The 18387-nt window shown below is 36.2% G+C and overlaps 1 protein-coding gene across 3 annotated transcripts in view; it reads left to right on the forward strand.

Annotated features, from left to right (window-relative positions):
* The window catches only part of tep1 (telomerase-associated protein 1), a 35090-nt gene extending 19169 nt beyond the window's left edge, over positions 1-15921 (forward strand). For 2 of the 3 annotated variants that reach the window (XM_015004986.2, XM_015004987.2), the window contains exons 29-56: positions 48-207; positions 1099-1232; positions 1315-1403; positions 1497-1611; positions 2771-2797; positions 2896-3106; positions 3261-3381; positions 3799-3923; positions 4019-4118; positions 4410-4565; positions 5578-5793; positions 6088-6144; positions 7231-7366; positions 7986-8237; positions 8860-9011; positions 9119-9226; positions 10139-10243; positions 10360-10489; positions 10582-10667; positions 11496-11622; positions 11704-11834; positions 11980-12104; positions 12449-12592; positions 12704-12803; positions 13476-13653; positions 13840-13922; positions 14579-14683; positions 14803-15921. In XM_015004986.2, the coding sequence (XP_014860472.2) occupies positions 48-207; positions 1099-1232; positions 1315-1403; positions 1497-1611; positions 2771-2797; positions 2896-3106; positions 3261-3381; positions 3799-3923; positions 4019-4118; positions 4410-4565; positions 5578-5793; positions 6088-6144; positions 7231-7366; positions 7986-8237; positions 8860-9011; positions 9119-9226; positions 10139-10243; positions 10360-10489; positions 10582-10667; positions 11496-11622; positions 11704-11834; positions 11980-12104; positions 12449-12592; positions 12704-12803; positions 13476-13653; positions 13840-13922; positions 14579-14683; positions 14803-14922 (3593 nt within the window). In that variant the 3' untranslated portion in view covers positions 14923-15921. The remainder of the gene's footprint in view (positions 1-47; positions 208-1098; positions 1233-1314; positions 1404-1496; positions 1612-2770; positions 2798-2895; positions 3107-3260; positions 3382-3798; positions 3924-4018; positions 4119-4409; positions 4566-5577; positions 5794-6087; positions 6145-7230; positions 7367-7985; positions 8238-8859; positions 9012-9118; positions 9227-10138; positions 10244-10359; positions 10490-10581; positions 10668-11495; positions 11623-11703; positions 11835-11979; positions 12105-12448; positions 12593-12703; positions 12804-13475; positions 13654-13839; positions 13923-14578; positions 14684-14802) is intronic. The other variant, XM_088014578.1, reaches the window with a different exon arrangement.
* Positions 15922-18387: the final 2466 nt, after the last annotated feature.

The raw sequence follows: 18387 nt of genomic DNA on the forward strand, positions 1-18387 counted from the left end.
AGAAAGGATTCATCCTGGTCTGTTGGTGTTTTCCTCTTTATTTGCAGGTTTAAAGGAGAGAGACCTGTACTCTGTGCTGAACACGTGTAGCAGCCTGTCTTCACCGGACGGCCAGGTCTCATGGGAGGAAGTGCTGCAGCTCTCCAGGAAGCCTACAGGACGGGTTCCCATGGCAGTTTTCACCCGCATTGTGCAGAATTTACAAAGGTACAGCGCCATCTACTGTTATTAACGAGTAAATAAGCCTTAAAATATAAACTTTAGTTACAGTAGAATAAAGTTTACCGAGTCCAACTCATCGATCTCCAACTTGCTGCTCCGGAGCCAAATGTGGCTGTTAGTGACTTTGGCCAAAGAATCACAAGATATTTTAAAATATAAAGGTAAATAAAAATGTTAATCAGTTTTCAAAGGCCACAAAGAATTAAACTAATAGTGCAGGGAATATTGCTAAATTATATAATATTACATACGTTTCAAACTTCTTTATTGTGTAAAAGAGTGAATGTCCTATTGACATTTCACAAAGGGAAATGTGATAAATCTAAAAATTTATGTTAACTAAAAAGCCTTAACAGATTTACTACAGGAGGTATTATAAAAACAAAGGGTAAAGCTAAATTTGTTCTTAGTGTTATAAAATAAAAACGTAAATTAAGAAAATTTATTTATTTATTTATTTTTTCAAATAATGGTTCCTAATATTTTTTTTTAGGTAATTTGTTAATATGGCCAGAACTTCTTGGATCTTTTAGTTAGTAATCCATGAGCTCCATTTGGCCTGGTGTATAAATGCAATGTGACTATTCTTTCTTTATCTCCTTTATAAAGACTGGAGAACATAAAATTCACATGAGATCAATCAGTTTTGATCTTTATTGATCAGAGAAGCTTCAAGAACATTTCTGACCTGAATATGCAATCAGAGCAATAATTCTGGTATTTTCACATCTTGACCTTTTATCAAAATTATTATTTAAATGGTTTTTGTGATAAATCCTTTGCTAAATATTTATAGATTTCGTTTTTTTAGGATGTATTGGCATTTCGGACGCTGTAAGGTTGTGTTTTTCTCTCTGTTTGGACCTTTTCCTGCAGCCTGACCGGTCCGTCTCATTGCCAAAACACCGACGACGTTTTGGCTCTAAGCAACCCCGAGGTGAAAAGAGGCTTTGAGGGATTTTTCCTCCCAACAGAAACAGAAAGATACAGAGCTCACCTCGTTCTGGCAGGTAAAGCAAACCCCATCATTCCTTAAATACCATTTTAAAAAATTTTATTCTGTAATAAGCTCTAATGTTTCTAATCGAACAGGTTATCTGTGGGCGACGGCTGACCCTGAGGGGAACGACACTTTCCTTCACTCCGAGGCCGACGCACTCATGCATCTGCCATCAAGCTTGGTTTGTTTATATTTATTTATACGCATGTTTCATAACTCCTGTTCAAAGAAAAAGCATTTTAACTCCTTGTTGCCTTCGTTTGGACTCGTACAGATTCAGATTGGACAGCAGAGGGCTCTTGATTCCCTTCTCTCCAATTATTATTTCCTGCATGCGAACGTGAGCCATGGCCTCCTTCACCACCTGCTGGAGACGTACGACTTGCACGGTGAGCATGAATGAAGATAAGGATAAATGATCATTAAAGGGGACCCGTTACGCAGAATTCACTTTTTCAGTTTTTGTACTTGAATTGGAGTTTCAGCTGACTCTAAAAACAACCCAAACGCTTTGTGTTCTTTCACATCAGCACAGTTTAGTCCAGTTTAGTCAAACTCTAGTTTGATTTATTAGAAAGTCCGGTTTGTTTGGGGAGGTGTGAATGTGTGATTAGAAAACAGCAAACTCTGGTTTGCTTATAAACCTCAGTCTCAGTTCGGTTAAGTGAATTCTGGTGCAGTTTGAAACCACATGTGAACGCCAAGTGGACCGGAGACTGCTCCAAAAGCAGGAAGTGGACTACAGCGTGGGGAATTCTGGGTAAAACAACCTAAACCAATGTGAGAATCTGTTGCTAGAAGGAGAAATGGCTTGTGGTCTTTTACCAAAGACAAAAAAGAAATCCTATTGACGCTACTTCATTTATTCACCTTTTGTGATGAAGGAAGTTGTGCTTTTCTGAGCTTTAATATTGTTTCCTTCAATGGTTCTTGGTTCAGCGCCACCACAGGCGAGGAGGAGAACAGGTTTTATCAGTTAGTTTGGTTCATTTGACAGTGCAGTGTGAAAGTGAACCACAGCAGCTGAAAATGTAACAAGCGTTGCAACTTTGTTCCCAAATCTAACCGATTCTGCAGAATTATCAACCATGAAAACACCCAAAAAAAAACCCCCGACACAGCCATGTTTTGGTATTAAGTTAATGTTTTTTAGTGTCTGGAAAATGAGCTGTTTAAAAACCTTCAGAATGTAACGTCACAAATCAGCAGGTACAGTCTGTTACCTAGCAACCCTGTCTGAGCTCCAGCAGGTTTGGTCAGCTGGTTTTATCACTGTATGTGATGTACAATGGCTGCTGGAAAAGACAAATTCTTTGTTGTTGACTTACCACCCAGAAACCATTTGCCGTTTTCTTTATTGTTATGTGGGAGGCTCCAGTTCTGCTTTTCAAAGCTGTACAGTTTTATAATTTAGCATCTTTTTGCAGCCATTTTCACGCTTTAGTATAAAAGTATAAACTAACCTGTTCAAGGAAGCATATTTGTGTTTTTCTTTTGGTTATTGATTGATGATTGGTCTTTTTCTCTGAAATGTTGCTTTCCCTTTAGATAAACAGCCCAAAAATACACCTCACTGTAAGTCTGTTAAGAAACACTGTTAAATATTTTCACCATGAGTTATAACGTTTAGTTCCCGAAACATTTCATTGCTCATGTCACCTTTGGTCCATCAGCTGACCTGGATGAACATCTGGACGACTGTCGTGGTTTCCTGAGGCACCACACCTCGACACTCTTCCCATGGCCGGCGCTTTTCGTCCAGCAGGCGCTTAACGAGCCTCCGGAAACATCAGCTCACATCTGGGCTGCAGGCCTGCAGGGGAGACGGGGAGTCCGGGTGATCGAGTGTCTGAACAGCAGCGAAGGCAGCGCTCCAGAGATGAGGTTAACTTTATGGTTGCAGTTAGAGATGTGTTCGCCTCAGTGCAACCAGCTTATAATTAAAAACTAAAGTCTGCAAGCTGCATCAGTTTTTATTAGATTATTTAAAGAACATATGAGGTTTTTGTAAAGATTTAGTTTTTTGGTTTGACCTCAGTGCGCTGGTGTCAACCTTCTCCTCCGAACCAACCTGTGTGGTTCTGAGTCCGGACAAACAGCTGGTTGTGGTTGGTACCGGACAGGGAACGCTGCACTTTGTCAACACACAGACTGGACAGGTACTGAGATTATATTCAGATTTTTATCTCTGCTATTACCCCTGAACAAACTTCCAGAAAACTGCAGAACAGCTGAAACCCTGAATTCCTTTAAATCAAGACAAAAACCCACTTGTTTAGTTTCTTTTGAACCATAGTAGATGAAACATTGACCAACATATTTGATTTTTGTGATTTTGGTGACGCACTCATAAAAATGTAATGTTTGTATGATGTTTCCTTTAGGACTTATTGTGTTTTTATTATGTAAATCGCCTTGACCCGCCTTAATGCTGAAATATGCAATACAAATAAACTTGATTGACAATATTATGAGAATAAAGTCGTAACATGATGAGAAAAAAGAGTAATGAGAAATATCATCCCACCTCTTCTTTTGAGGATCATCTGTGTGGATTTCTTCTGTCCTGTGAACAGGAAGTGAAGTCGCTGGTGAGCAGCTGCGACGGCGTCTCCAGCTGTGTCTTCCTGAACGACGCGCGGCTCGTTTCCACTTCCTTCGACGGGAGACTGGAGGTGTGGGACGTCCAGAACGGATGCAGGTGGGAGGAGCCCTGAGACCATTTAAATCTTTATTTATAGTTATTATTATTATTTTATTTTATTTTTGAGTGTGTGTGGTTTCTTGTTGCTGCAGGACGGCTCTGGTTGACGGCCACACTAACACAATAACAGCGAGTGACATCACACCGGACAGGAAACACCTCGCCACTGTGTCCCTTGACCTCACGCTGAAAGTTCGTCTTCTCTGCGTTTAATTCAATGCTGTCATGTTTATTCATTGGTTTTAGGCAGCAACAATTAACTCAAAATAACATTAACTCAATGGTGAAAGAGCATTAGGTTCAGATTACATCTATTAAAAAGTGAGATTTTACGAGGTGGGAAAGCATTTTTATGTATCCATTTTTCTAAGAAAATTTTAAAAAACCGAAATGTGTCGAGACAGAAAAAGTTTTTACTCATATTTGCCTACAAACAGGTCTCTAGCGTTCTTCTTTTCCTGAATCAAACTTTCTCTTTCTTAGGTTTGGTCTTCTGCTAAAGCTAACGAAGTGGCCTCTCTGCCCAGCACCAGCCCCTTCAACTGTGTGACCTTTGACCCCGAGGGTCACCTGCTGGCTGCGGGTTGCTGGAATGGAAACGTTATCGTGTGGAATTGGCTGCAGAATAAAATAGAAACTGTAAGTTTTATATTGACAGCAGAGCTGCAAATGATGTAAGATCCAAGTTGTTTTTATGTTTAATGGGTAAATATTGAGATTTTCTCATTTTTCCAGCATTTAAAAGTTTTTATTCAATAGATTGTTGCTTAAAAATGTATAAATGATGTTCTGATCAAATTGTTTTGATGCTTTTATAATATATTCAGGTTTTGTACTGGTGCTTGAAATCTTTGAAAATGCTTACATTTCAATTAGATGTTTTCAAGGTTCAAAAAGTGCTTGATTTTTGTATCAATTCTTGATATTCAAACTGCAATAAGATTAAATCTAAGATGTGATTAAAAGCCTAAATTTGGAAAAAATTATTTGTATTTGAAACCAAATATTTTCAGTGTTTTTTCCTCACTGCCTGAAGTTAAATCAGACTAAAACTTTTCTTGTTTTAGGTCAGATAGAATTAGTAAAATAATTTGCATTTGCTAAATTCCAGAAAACTTAGAAAATGTTTTAGATTTATGTTTCATAACTATTTTGTTAATTGTGTTTAAACATTTAATTTGAGCAGGAAGGCCATTCACCTCAACAAGATTTGCTTGGATTGTTTCAATGTAATGAGTATTTATGATTACTGATGGCTCAATTATACATTGATATTTGTAATTGACGTTAATAACAATGTTATTAAATTGGAGGACTTTTCTTCTTAATCCAATTAGTGTTTTGTTTTCAGGTCAGTCAGGTGTTTTCTGTGTGTGAGAGAAACATTTCAAAACATAAAATTTGGTTATATTTTAGCTTAAAGTAATAAATTATCAGATATAACGGTGAATTGAAACTGACTTTTTTTAGTTGGTTTGTGTTGTTTTTCTCTCCAAGTTGTGCTTGAAAATGTTTGAAAATTGTTTTAATTTTATTGAAGGAAAAGTGAATCAAGAACTGTTCAAACATACAAAAATGTGAATCTCTTTTAGATATTTATAATTTTAGGATAAACCAGAAAGTAGCGATATATTTTGCGTTTGTCCCTCAGTCGCTGTGCGGTCACCGGCGGTCGGTGCGCAGCCTCTGCTTCTCGCCGTCCTCCTCCTCCATGCTCTGCTCCGGCTGCGTGTCCGGCCAGGTGAGGCTCTGGTCGGTGTCCACCTCCACCTGCGTGGGCGTCTTCCAGGCTCACAGCGGCGCCGCGGAGACGCTCGCCTTCCTGGAGGACGGCGCCATGCTGCTGAGCGCCGGCTCCGATCACACGGTGAGGCACTCGGGTTCAGTTTGTTGACGGAAGATGAATGCAAACTTTTAAAACTGCAATGATATGACACGGTATTATGGCCACACTAAGAAAATAAAATTATGAGAATAAAGTCATAATATTTTGACTTTATTTTCAAAATATTACATATTCTCATATTATTATGGCTTTTGTATTACTGTCAATTTATTCTTGTACAAGTTTAGTCTCATAATTTTATTTTTCTTAGTGTGGCCCTAATACTCCATAATACATTGAAACATTAATGAAAGTCTCTCTTTGTTTGTGAAACAGCTCCACCTCTGGTCAGGAGGACTTGGCCGCTCAGTCATTGCTTTAAAAAGTGATGAAGTAAGCTCCTATTTTTACATAAATAATATTTTTCCAGGCATGTCATTAAATTTAAGTTGTAACTACTGTATTATATGTTGAATGTATTTATAAAAATCCAAAATAGAAGACAAAAATCTAACACTATCTGCAACCTTAGCAATCTAAGAAGCCATTTTTCCCCTTAGTCCGGCAAAATAAAACTCCTTTAGAGTCGCAACTGTTACATGAAGATTTGGTTTAAAAAACAAAAAAAAAACCTCTTTTTTAATAAATCTTTACTGGAGCAAATTAGTTTTATTTGAAGAAACACAATTTTATTTATGTTTTTGCAAGAAAAATAAATCTAAAGAATATAATTTCCATTTTTAGTGTCATGCTGCTGAAGTGTTCCAAATAAACATGAAACCTCAATCAATCAATCAAATTTTATTTGTATAGCACATTTCAGCAGCAAGGCATTTCAAAGTGCTTTACATAATTAAAACAAAAACAGCATGTGAGAAAGAGATTAAAAAAAACATCATTAAAACGCAAACAGTGAGAAAGAGAAATAAAAAGCTGTCTCCAACCCTTTTGACTTTAGTCAAAACGCCGTTTGACAAGGACTCTAACCTCTCGGAAACAGTGAGAAAGAGAAATAAAAAGAAAGTAATAAATAGATAAAAACATCAAAAACATTGAAGAGATCAAAACCCACACTCTAACCCTAATTTAGCCATAAGCAACTGTAAACAGGTGGGTTTTAAGTTGAGATTTAAAGGCACTCAGTGTTTCAGCTGTTTTACAGTTTTCTGGAAGTTTGTTCCAAATTTGTGGTGCATAGAAGCTGAATGCTGCTTCTCCTCGTTTGGTTCTGGTTCTGGGGATGCAGAGCAGAACCAGAACATGAAAAATATTTTTTTAATATATCTTTATTTAACAACATACTCGGTCTCTTATCTTTTATAACTAAAGTTTTAAAGCGGTGTTGTGTTTGCAGACTCCTGCACTAGTTGATTTATTTAGTGTTTGGATTACGGATAAAGTCAGTTTGTTACATTTTAACATTTCAAAATGGCAGTTTACCTTCATTCTTTTCAAATTATTATTATATTTTATTTCAAGAGTGAGTTGGAGCCTCCTCAGAAGAAGCCTAGATGTGTAACATCGGATCCAGCCGCGCTCTGCGTGGCGGTGAGCGGTGACTACGCTGCTGTGGGTTACCACGGTGACGGCATCAAACTCTTCAGGACCGATTCAGGTGAGTTTTAGTTTAACAGACGAGTAAATGGTTTACCTAAGAGGAGAGAAAATGTGATTTTTAATTTCAAAACATGACTTGTTTTAACTAAATCGGATTCAGTCTTAATAGCGCACTGTAAAATGTCCGGTTAAAACTGGTTATGTGAAAGTAAAACCTGGTTTTTACAATTAAATCACTGAACGTTATTTAAAATAAATGTTAATTATCAAAAATAACTCAATAGCATACTGTAAAGTGATCTGTTAACTATGTAAATGTAAGTGGAATGTGGTTTATAGAATTAAATTTCTATTAAAAAATATTAAAAGAAATGTCAAGTATCTAATTTTTAAAAAAGTATCTTGATGGCAAATTGTGAAATGGCATTTTAAAACTGTTTTTAAAGTTAAACTTGGTTTGTAGAATTAAATTTCTGAAAATTATGTAAAATAAACGGTGAAAAAAAAGATAAAAAAAACAATCTCTTAAAACTAAAAGTAAAACTTAGTTTTAATAAAAAATAAAGGCCCAATCACTCAGATGAGTGATTTAAATCATTCATTTGTAGGGATCACAGTGTAATTTCAGCATAAACTGATGAAATGTATTATATAAAGACTCTCTGTCGTCGTTGCAGGTGAAAAGATTTGGGCCTCCACGGATCTCGGGGTGTCCGTGAACTGCCTGCTGTGGGTTCCTGAGGACCCGGAGCGGAGCGGGCCGGAGCTGCTGGTTTCTGGAGGAAGCGACAAACATTTGAGGCTGTGGAGGAAAAACGAAGGAGAGGAGGGAGTTATTGAAGGGCTGAAACAGCTGAGGACGATCGGGATGCAAACCGGCAGCATCCTGGTGATGAGGCAGAACTCCACGGTTCTGGCTTCAGCTTCAGGTAAAACACATTGAAACACTTTTATTTTCATTTGACTTATGAGTGATTTCTACTTAAAATCAGTTAATATCAGTGGAAAAAATGTGTGTTTGGTTCCTGTGAGTCTGATGTAGGCGATTATGACGGCTGCTCAGGGCTTCATGGTTTTAGGGGCGACATGAAAAGTCAAAACAAAAACAAAGGAAAAATTATGTGAGCTGGGCCTCAAATTACTTTTTTTCAATTAATACATTTTATTTTAATTAAATTAAAGGGATGTTTCACTGCACTGCAAAAACACAAAATCTTACCAAGAATTTATGGTTTAGTTTCCAGTTCAGATATTTTAGTACATGTGAAGTAAGACAAAACTAACTTAAAAGCAACTTTTAAACAAGATATATGAGCTAGTTATTATAATTAGTTGAACCGATTTCCTTAAGTTTGAGAATCTGACCAACATTGGGTCATGTCTGCACGTTTGCAGTTAACAACTCAGCGACTTTCCGACTATATTTAGCGACATTTCACGGTAAAAAAAGAAAAGAATGGAACCGACCAAAATCCTTTTCAAGATCGGCGATCGGCCAGAAAACGGCAGTCGGTGCATCACTGATTATAATTTCACTGTTTCCTGAAACAGATGATTTCAGCATCGCGCTGACGCCTCTGAAGGATCTGATCGATGCCTCCACGCTGAAGCCGAAGGCTTTGCTGCGCGGCCACCAGGGAGGAATCACCTGCCTGGCGTTCAGTCCTGACGGGTCGCGGCTGCTGTCAGGTGGAAAAGATCAGGTGACCACTTCAGCTCGTTTAGTCGGCCGGCCTCCATTTCACACATTGTCATGTCTGCTGTTCGGTTTGAAAGCAGTGTTTCGGATGACGCCTGTGTTTGTTTTCAGGCTTTGATGGTTTGGAGCGCCGACCCAAATCAAGCAGCTCTGCTGAAATCGTTCCCCAACGTTCACAGAGACTGGATCACCGGCTGCGCCTGGACTCCCGACTGCGCTGTCAGTTCACCTCCGCTCCAAATGACTTTATGTGGAAAACTGTTTGGCAAAAGTCTGTATCTGTTGTACGATGACGTATCAGGGCCATTCTGAACAGAAGACAAAAAAAAGAGTAGTAAAAAATTTTTTAAAAATTTTGAGATTAATTCTAGAAATTTTGTAGGATAAACTCAAAAATGTTCAGATAAAGTTCAGAAATTTTCTAGAGAAAACAGGAAAATTTCTGAGTTTGAAAAGTAAAAAAAATAGCTGAGGAGAACAGAAAGTTCAAGAACGATCTCAGAAATTTTCTGGAACATTTTTTTAAAAGTCTCTAGAGAAAACAAGGAAACTTGAGTTTGATATTTGAAAAAATGCTACAAAAAGCACAGAAATTTTCAGATTAATCTCAGAAAATACTGAAAAAATTTGTTAATTTCTGAGTTTCAATATTTGAAAATTTTCAAGAAAAAAACGTAAACATTTTTGAGAAAGAAAAACTGGAAAATTTCTTTGTTTGAAAAGTTGAGCATTTTTTACTGTTGAAACAGAAATTTCCACGTTTTTTTTTTTTTTTTTTCAAAAAAATTTCTGGAATTTACCTAAAATTTGTGAGATTTTTTTCAAGCAAACCTTTGTCTTTTCAAACTTTTCATTAAAAAACAGGTTTTGGTTAAAAAATGTTTTTCATCCAGAAATTTTACTCAAGAGTAGAGATGCTTCATATAAAAAAAATTACTCAACTAAAAGTAGAAAGTACAGCGTCATAAAAATACTCAGTGAAATAACTTTTTTTTCCCTTCAAAATTACTCAAGTAAATCTAACTGGTTGCTACAAACTCGGATTGATATCTCACCAATACTCTGAACTGGACATTAAAAGAACTCCTTACATTTAGTATTTCCTCTTGGTTTTCTCGTGTTTTCTTCTAGATAAGCTCATCAAATGACGGGAGGCTTTGTTTTTGGGACCTGGAAGTCGGTTCGCATCTCAAAGAAATCTCCTGGAGGAATCCGCTCACCTCCGTCTGCTGCCTGGTGAGCAAATTACAGACTCAGTTTATAATTTAGCATGTTGATGAAGCACATACATGCCTTATTGGTTCTGTTACTTTGCTAAGTTTGTCTTGAAGTCTTGGTGCTTCTGTGTGCAGGGTCGGCATGTGATCGCCGGCTCTTCGGAGGGGGCGCTGCATGTTTGGGATTGGGAGAAAAACACTGAAATCTGCCACATTTCTGCCCACAAGCAGCGCATAAACCACTGCTCTCTGCTCCCAAACGCTGGTACTGAAACTAAGCTAAACTCCTCGAGTCCTTTCTCATATCCAGACAAAAATGGTCCCATATTTTTGCTTTTTCTGAAATTTCGTCTCTAGACAAGGAGAAGGAAACGGAACCAGAAGAGCTGACTGTTTTCACCGCTTCAGACGACGGCACAGTGCAGCTCTGGAAACCTCTGCAGGTATTTCACAGCAGTTGAAACCCGCACACTTCATTAAATTCAACTTTTAATGTCCAAATATGTTTGATGTGTGCGATGCTGGATATTTTCATATTGACGTAAATACAGGGCCAGTATCACCAAAATCCATACCAATATTTTTATTATTTAGGTCCGAGGTAACATCAAACTTCTTACCTTTTTAAATGTTTTTATTGTTTTTCTTTTAATTATTTTGTTTAAGCTTCAGATGAAATTTGAAATGGAAAAACAAAACTAATATATGTGTTGTTTGTTTGTAAATAAAGTGAAAAGAAATAAAAACAAGATCTCTTTACTAAAGCTTGGTGGAATCAGCTAACCCACCCACTCACTCCCTCTTTGGTTACCTAGCAACCCACTCATTCTTTGGTTGCCTAGCAACGACCTGTTGAGTAACTGGGCTGTAGCAGTTTATAGTTTCTGCGCCTCATAACTGCTGAAAAATAATTTAAAAAACAGCATGGAGTGGAAACTGTGCTTAAGGTCACATCTCCAATTTGGCAGCATTTCAGATATTTAAAACAAAAAATCTGGTCAATATTTATTGATATCGACTGATATGAAACTGATATGAATTTATATTGTGATGGTTTTTCAGCCATATTCTCCTGCCCTACTTCTGAGGTAGCGTTGAGAAGCTACGATACAAAAGTAAAATAAAATGTTTAGACGGAGACTGAAACTAAAGTATTGATCTTATCAATATTATCGATGCTTTTTAATCGACCTGCCCGTTTCTAACATCTACTCTCCAGCTTTCAGCTGATTCAGACATTTTCTCAGGTTTAATCCTGTTCCTTCCTCCAGGTTGAACACTTCAGCACCTTCCTGGGTCACAGCGGTGCCGTTCACGGCGTCGCCCAGAAAGGAAAAGTCCCAGAATTCCTCACTGTGTCTGAAGACGGTTCCCTGAGATGCTGGGCCTGGAGAACTGGTACATCTCTTCACCGTGCAGCTGCTGGATTTAAACTATCACTCTGATAGTTAACGAGTATTTTCCGTCGCTTGTGCACAGACACTTCTGCGTACCGGAAAGGCCCCATCTCAGCGCTGTGCTTCTCTCAGACTGCCGACTTTATGCTTGCTGGCTACGAGTCCGGTCTGCTGGAGCTGTGGAAGCAGAACTCAGTGGTTGACCACAAGCAGGTAAATCCAACCCAGGTGTTTACGTTGGTTCTCGCAAGAGAGAAATTTAATCCAGAGCCAGAATTCACTTGAATTTGTATATTTATAAATGTGCAGCCTTTCATTTCATTGCTTCTTTCTGTGATTGTGTCTGTTTTGGTTGCAGGCATCGGACGGCCCGATCGCGGCTGCCTGTTGGATGCCTGATGACCAGTTCGCCGTCTCCTACATGAACATCATGGTTGTTGATGTGTGGAAGCTGGTGTGGAACCAACAACACACCAAAGTCAGGTAAAAAGATAAAAAATAAAAAAATTAAGCTAGTACTCTCCTTCTACAGCCAGGAATGAAGTGAAATGTTTTTCTTCATGATCCCATAAAGCTTCAAAATTAAAATGGTTAATGATTTATTTGGTCATTTTGGAAGATAAGGAAGTAGCTTAGTTATGCTAGCTTGACTTTGACAACCTTACCATCTAGATGTGCTGCAGAATTTGTTGCTGAATTGAATAATTTTGTCAGAAACTATTCTGACCAAAGTAAGTCTTTCATTGATGACTCGGTGAGTTGGTGCGTTTAAACCAAGCAGTAAATCCTCGTCTCTAAAAAGTTTGTATTTCTTGTGCTGCTTGCAGCCTGGTGAAGGTGAGGAGCTACAAAGTGAGAAACCCGATGGTTCGCCTGTTTTACTGCTCGCTGCTGATGGGCGTCACCTACCTGGGGATGCTCTGCGACGTGGCCAAAGACGAAGGCGACACGTGGAACCACCAAAACTCAAAGTTTGTTTTCTCAATCAAAAAGTTGTTCCAAAACGAAGAATTAAACATTAGTGATGGAGATAATTATCCTGTTTTACGTGCATCTTTGTTGTGCGTGTCTGTCGTTCTCAGCTGGATTCAAAGCATCGATATTCTGAGCGTTGTTCGTAACGATGAGAAAAGTGTGTGGCTGACTGGAAGAGGCGACGGAGAAATTCATCTGGGCTTTTTTGTGAGTTTCTTTGATATATTCTGCAATAATAAAAACTACATTGAACAGCAGCATCAGTGAAGAAGACAAATCTCCAGCAGGATACGTTTAAACTAATCCTGTCACAATAAGCAATAAATCAATTAATCACATGATAAATTAAAGCAAACTTTGGATGATTTATTGTTTTTCTCTTTCTACCAAAAACTGAATAATAAGTCTTCATTGTGGTGTTTTAGTCTCAACTAGTTCTTTTTTTAAAGATAATTTTGTTTACAGAAACTTGATAATTTATTTAATTTGTTGTTTTATTTATTTAAATGTCTTCCAGCTCCAGTGTTAACTGTTCTTTAGAATTAAAGTTTGAGAATGAGTTCTTGTATTATTATGCCATGACTATCATATTAGTTGAAAACTGTCTCAAAATAACAATATTATCGCAATAATTTCTACAACAGTTTATTGTCCAGCAACATCTGTAATCATGACAGGCCTGGTTTAAAGGTGTTTGGGTCGCAATCTGCAGATTCATTTCAATATATTACAACTTAATTGAAAAGTTAATATATTTTCAGTGATTTAATTGAAAAAAATAAAAAAAATTTTCTGCTAAAAGCAAAACAAAAAAGAAATAATATTCTGACTTGAATTATGGATGTAGTTAGTTTTGTTTCATTTTTTATTTGATTTCAGTTCGGATTGGGCCCAGAAACTACTGTATACTCATGTTTTAGCTCTATGAGCATGAAGTTCAGCAACAAGAAGAAAGAGGAGGTAGAAAAAGAGGATAAAGAAGAGGAGGAGGAGGAGGAAGAGAAGAAAGAAGAGCAGCAAAAGGGAAGCCTGATAACCGCCATGACTGTGGATAAAGGTACCAAAAACATCAAATATTAAAAGCTTGTTTTTATAACTGTAACAAATTTCATTCAGTCAGAATAATACACCAAATCCAAAACATGGCTGACGTGGTTCAGCAGTTAGATGAGTTATAACTGTGTTTTCCTGTATTTTTTTTTCACTATTTCAGGAGTTTAAATGCGATGTTTCTGTGTTTCAGAGTTTGTGGTGTGTGGAGATGATGAAGGAAACATGTGGTTCAATCAGCGTCCGGATGTTTCCTCCTGGAGCGACAGAAAACCTGTGAGATCCTCTCCAAAAAACCCTCACATCTGATGCTAAGCTACAGTCACCACAGGCCAGATATCGTGGCTGCGACACATTTTACAGTTTTATATTGTAAACATAAGGAAAATGGAACTGCAGTAGCCACGATTCAACACAAGAGGGCAGCACTGAGACGTTTTAGGCAAAATATGGCAGAACTGAGCAAATGTACAAGAAAATGTCAAAATTTGATAACTGAGAATTTTTTGAATATTTGTAAGATTAAAATAAACTGAGAAATTTTTACTATAATCTCAAAGATTTTCTTGAAAAATATTTGAGAATTTCAGGGTTTGGAAAACTGAAAATATTTGACTTTTGACACTCCAAAAGTCAAAAACTGTCGACTTTTCTAACTTAGAAATTTTGAAGTTTTTTCCTCAGAAAATTTCTGGGATTAATATCTTAATTTCTGAGCTTTTTGGCCAAAATTAAGTACTTTTTTTAATCTACAGTGGCCTAATACGCCTTGTGCAACTTTGTCTGTTTTATTAATAAACTCAATTTGCAGGAAGGGAGTTGAGTAATTTTAAAGACTTTTTACGTTTCTGCAAGTTTTCTTAAATGATCTTGATTGAGCTCAATAATTGATAACCTTCATCCTAATGATGATGATGATATTTTCTCTTCAGGCCCATCTGGACAGGATCACTCACCTGAAACTCACCGACTCCGTCATCATCTCGGCCTCCTACGACCGAACGTTGAAGCTTTGGGACAGAAACACCAAAAAACAGGCGAGCCATGACCTTTAGGGTCAAACCTGCTCCTTCCTGAAAAACACACTCATCCATCTGTTCTGCTGGATGTAATCCTCTGTTTCTAGTAAATAATCTGTGCTCTGATTGTGTTTCAGGTGGGAATGTTTGTGTGTGGGGGCCCGGTTCTGTTTTTGGAGCTGAATCCAGGAAATCCCAGTGAGCTGGTCTGTGCTGACGGACGGGGGAAGATTTATTTCCTCTCTTGGAAAGATTAAACCTCTGAATAAATCTGCTAATAAGGCTGGGCGATTAATCAAGCTTATTGATTATTAGAATTTTTTATTTTAGGAGATTTAATTTCTGCACAATCTGGATTTTTTTTCCCACCATGGGAGTGGGATGTCACCATGCCCTCTTCGACAAAATATTAGGGCCACGCTACGTTTTTTTTAATTAGTTAATTATGAGAATAAAGTCCTAATATGACAAGAATACAGTCGTATGAATATGAGAATGAAGTTGTACTATAATAAAGTGGAAGCGTTAATGTTACCAGAATAAAATCGTAATTATTATGACAACTAATACATAAAAAAGGGATTAAATGAAGAATGTTGAGCATCTTGTGAATTTATACTTTGGTTTCAGTTTTACAAATAAGGAAATACTTTGTTTTAATATAGTAGCATCAAATTATTTCAGCAGGTTTTTGAGCAGATTGTGCAAACTGAGTTTATTTTGAAGAAGAAACACAAACTGAGCTGCTCATGTTGGATCTTGATGCTTCTTTTCATTAAAATAACTTTTTTTTGTTGTAATATAATTTTTTTTTTCCTGATAAAATTGTCTTTATTCTGTTTTATTATGACTATTTTTGTAGCTAAAGAAAATTAAACCCATAGCCTGGCCCTAATACTCTGTCGTACAACGCACAGAAGGAATCATTTAAATACTTTTTAAAGTGTTTTCTATCATTTATAGTTTCATTTTTAGAAAAGAAATAAAACAAAAGATTAAAATTGGATTTGTTATGAAAAAAATTGGAGATTATCGCCCAGCACTTGCTGCTAAAATTAGACTGTAATAATTAACCAGTCTGTTTACCAAAGATTTGTTTTTGTTTTGCAACGTGTAATACTTGAATACTTATTGCAAATTAATATAACTTCTTATATTATTCTGTGTTTACAAGGCGGGGAATCTGTTGTGCTTTATGTTGTGCCTGATGACATTTATTTTATTTATCTTCAATAAATGGGAAAAAAGATGTTAAACTCTTCTTTCTCTTTTCTTTCAGTAAACCTCATATTTTCTTATTTTTAACAAATTCTATATATTGAAATTTAACATGCTTAATATTTAACATATTAAGTATTTTTAAAAGATAATCCAAAGTGTAATTTTAGTAATCTATTTAATGCAAAGTATATTAGAATTTTTTTCTATAGTGTGTCAAAAATGCATTATAAAACTAAATATTGGAGGCATGTTTTTAAAAATGTATTTCACATTTTGACTATAATCTTGAAAAATAAACCATTTGATATTAGAAATAATTAAAATATGCTCAGGTACATTATTTTTTCACCTGGGTTACCTGCGCAGTTCTTATTTATATGATAGTTGCAGTAAACATGATTTTATCTTTAAGGTAAGGCTCATTTTTGTTCAAGGCATAATATTTTATAACATAGTTGAAGTTGTAGATGGTAATATCTGCTAATTTTTAGTGAACTATAAACGGATCCTATAAATGTTTTCATCCTATTTAGTTGAAAAGGTGAGTGGATTACTTTGGAAATGGTGATTCATTCATTATAAAAGCAATAAAGTAGCAGCAGAGAAATCAACACATTTGTTGTTTTTAATTTATAAGAAATGCAAAATATCCTAAAATACATTTTACAATATTGAAGATGTAGGATCATTGAAAGTGTTTTTATCTTTGACAATCTGTCTTGATGCACTGTGTTAAAATAAAAGAAAATTTCTTTGTGAAGACATTTACAAATCTAAAGACTTTTTTTATTTTGGCTATTGTAAAAAAAAATCTAAATCTAAGATTTCTTGTTTTCTTTCTTCAGATTTCCCGTTAAGATGAGCAAACTACAACATTCTTGTGATATATTAAGTCTGATTAAATGTACTTTGCATGAAGAGTTTTAAAAAAATCTAAGTTCTTGAGACTTAAATGGGAGCAGACTGAATTTTGAGACTCGTTTTTTTGTTGCTGTTTTTGTAATATTCGTTTCGACCACTAGAGGCGCTGAAGTACAATAATAACACCATACAGTAAACGGATTAATTCAAAGAATCGCCTCATGTTCTCAATATAAAACAGACCTACAACTTTGGTTTTTACGTTCTCGCATCATCTGTCTTCTGCTTCAGCAACACATTTTTTTCTGCCAACCTACAGATTACATTGGAATATTTCTAAATTCATGTACATGTGTATATATAAAGTTGATTTTATTTTTAGAATAGTAAACGTTTAAGTATGCAAGTACACTAGTGTACTAGGTGTATTCTCGTGGTTCATATTTTAGTTAACATCTATTGTATCTCACAAGTCCCAATTTAGTTTAAGCATACTTTAAGTACACTTTTATGAATTATTAAAACTGAAATATATTATTTTTGCTATTTTACTTAATTGTTATAAGCATACTTTTAAGCATGTTTAGTAAATTGCTTGCAGCATATTATTATATACTGAATTATCTTTATACTGTTCTGTGAGCCAAGTATACTTCACTATGCTACTAAGTAAATATAGCCCATAAACAGTTAACTTTAAGTACATTGCCTCGTTTTCAATGTAAAATAAGCATAGCACAGTTGAATAAAATACTTTTTGCTAAGGGAATGCTTTGTTTTACTTAATGTGTCTCATAATCAAAGAATATTTTCTTGTGTTCAATATTTTATATTTTTATGTTGTCCTTGGGTTCTGTTTTAACGACTGAAATTTAATTTTCACAGTTCAGCATTTCAAAATGTAAGATTTTATTGCAGTTTTCTAAAGACTACGTTGTTGATTATTTGTATCCCTATTCCTTTATTATTTATTCCCTTGTTCTACAAATTTATCTGTAAAATACATAAAATGCTGATGGGTGGATTGATTTAGTTTTTGAACGACGCTTAGTTTTCCGAGTCGTCCTCAAACGCAGCACCACCTTTTCCAGGTGAGACTGACACGCCCCTCTCTCCTGGACCACAGCTCACAGGTGAGGGAAACTAAACCCTCCAGTCTGAAGGACGTCCGACACAGAAAAAAATAATCCTTTTTGAAGTCAATCCCCTCACATTCCCACAGATTTATTTTTATTATTTTAAATTCACAGATCATGGAAATCTTTGGACACGACGAATATTTTTTTTTTTAGATTTATTTTATTCACCTGAACGGAGGGATTTGAATCCGATCAGGAGGATTAATGGTACGTTAATGATCACATTTTTTTTGTTGTTATTCATACCGGCTGATTAGTTATTAAATTTATTGCCCTTGGAACTGATTTACCGTCATCACTCTTACAGGATCCATATGATCAACTGGATCTGGACTTGGAGTGCGAAGATGGAGGATCTGTCGCTGTGAGTAACTGTTTGTGTTGTGAAGTTAACTTTTCCGTTTTTCTTTTTTTTAACCTGATCGGGACCTGGAATTAACTGGTAACAGATTCTGGTACCCATCGGGTTCGAATACAAACAGGTGGAGTGGATAAAAAGAT

Source organism: Poecilia mexicana, unplaced genomic scaffold (assembly GCF_051168715.1).
Source record: "Poecilia mexicana isolate PSO_F unplaced genomic scaffold, ASM5116871v1 scaffold_17, whole genome shotgun sequence".
Lineage (NCBI taxonomy): Eukaryota > Metazoa > Chordata > Actinopteri > Cyprinodontiformes > Poeciliidae > Poecilia > Poecilia mexicana.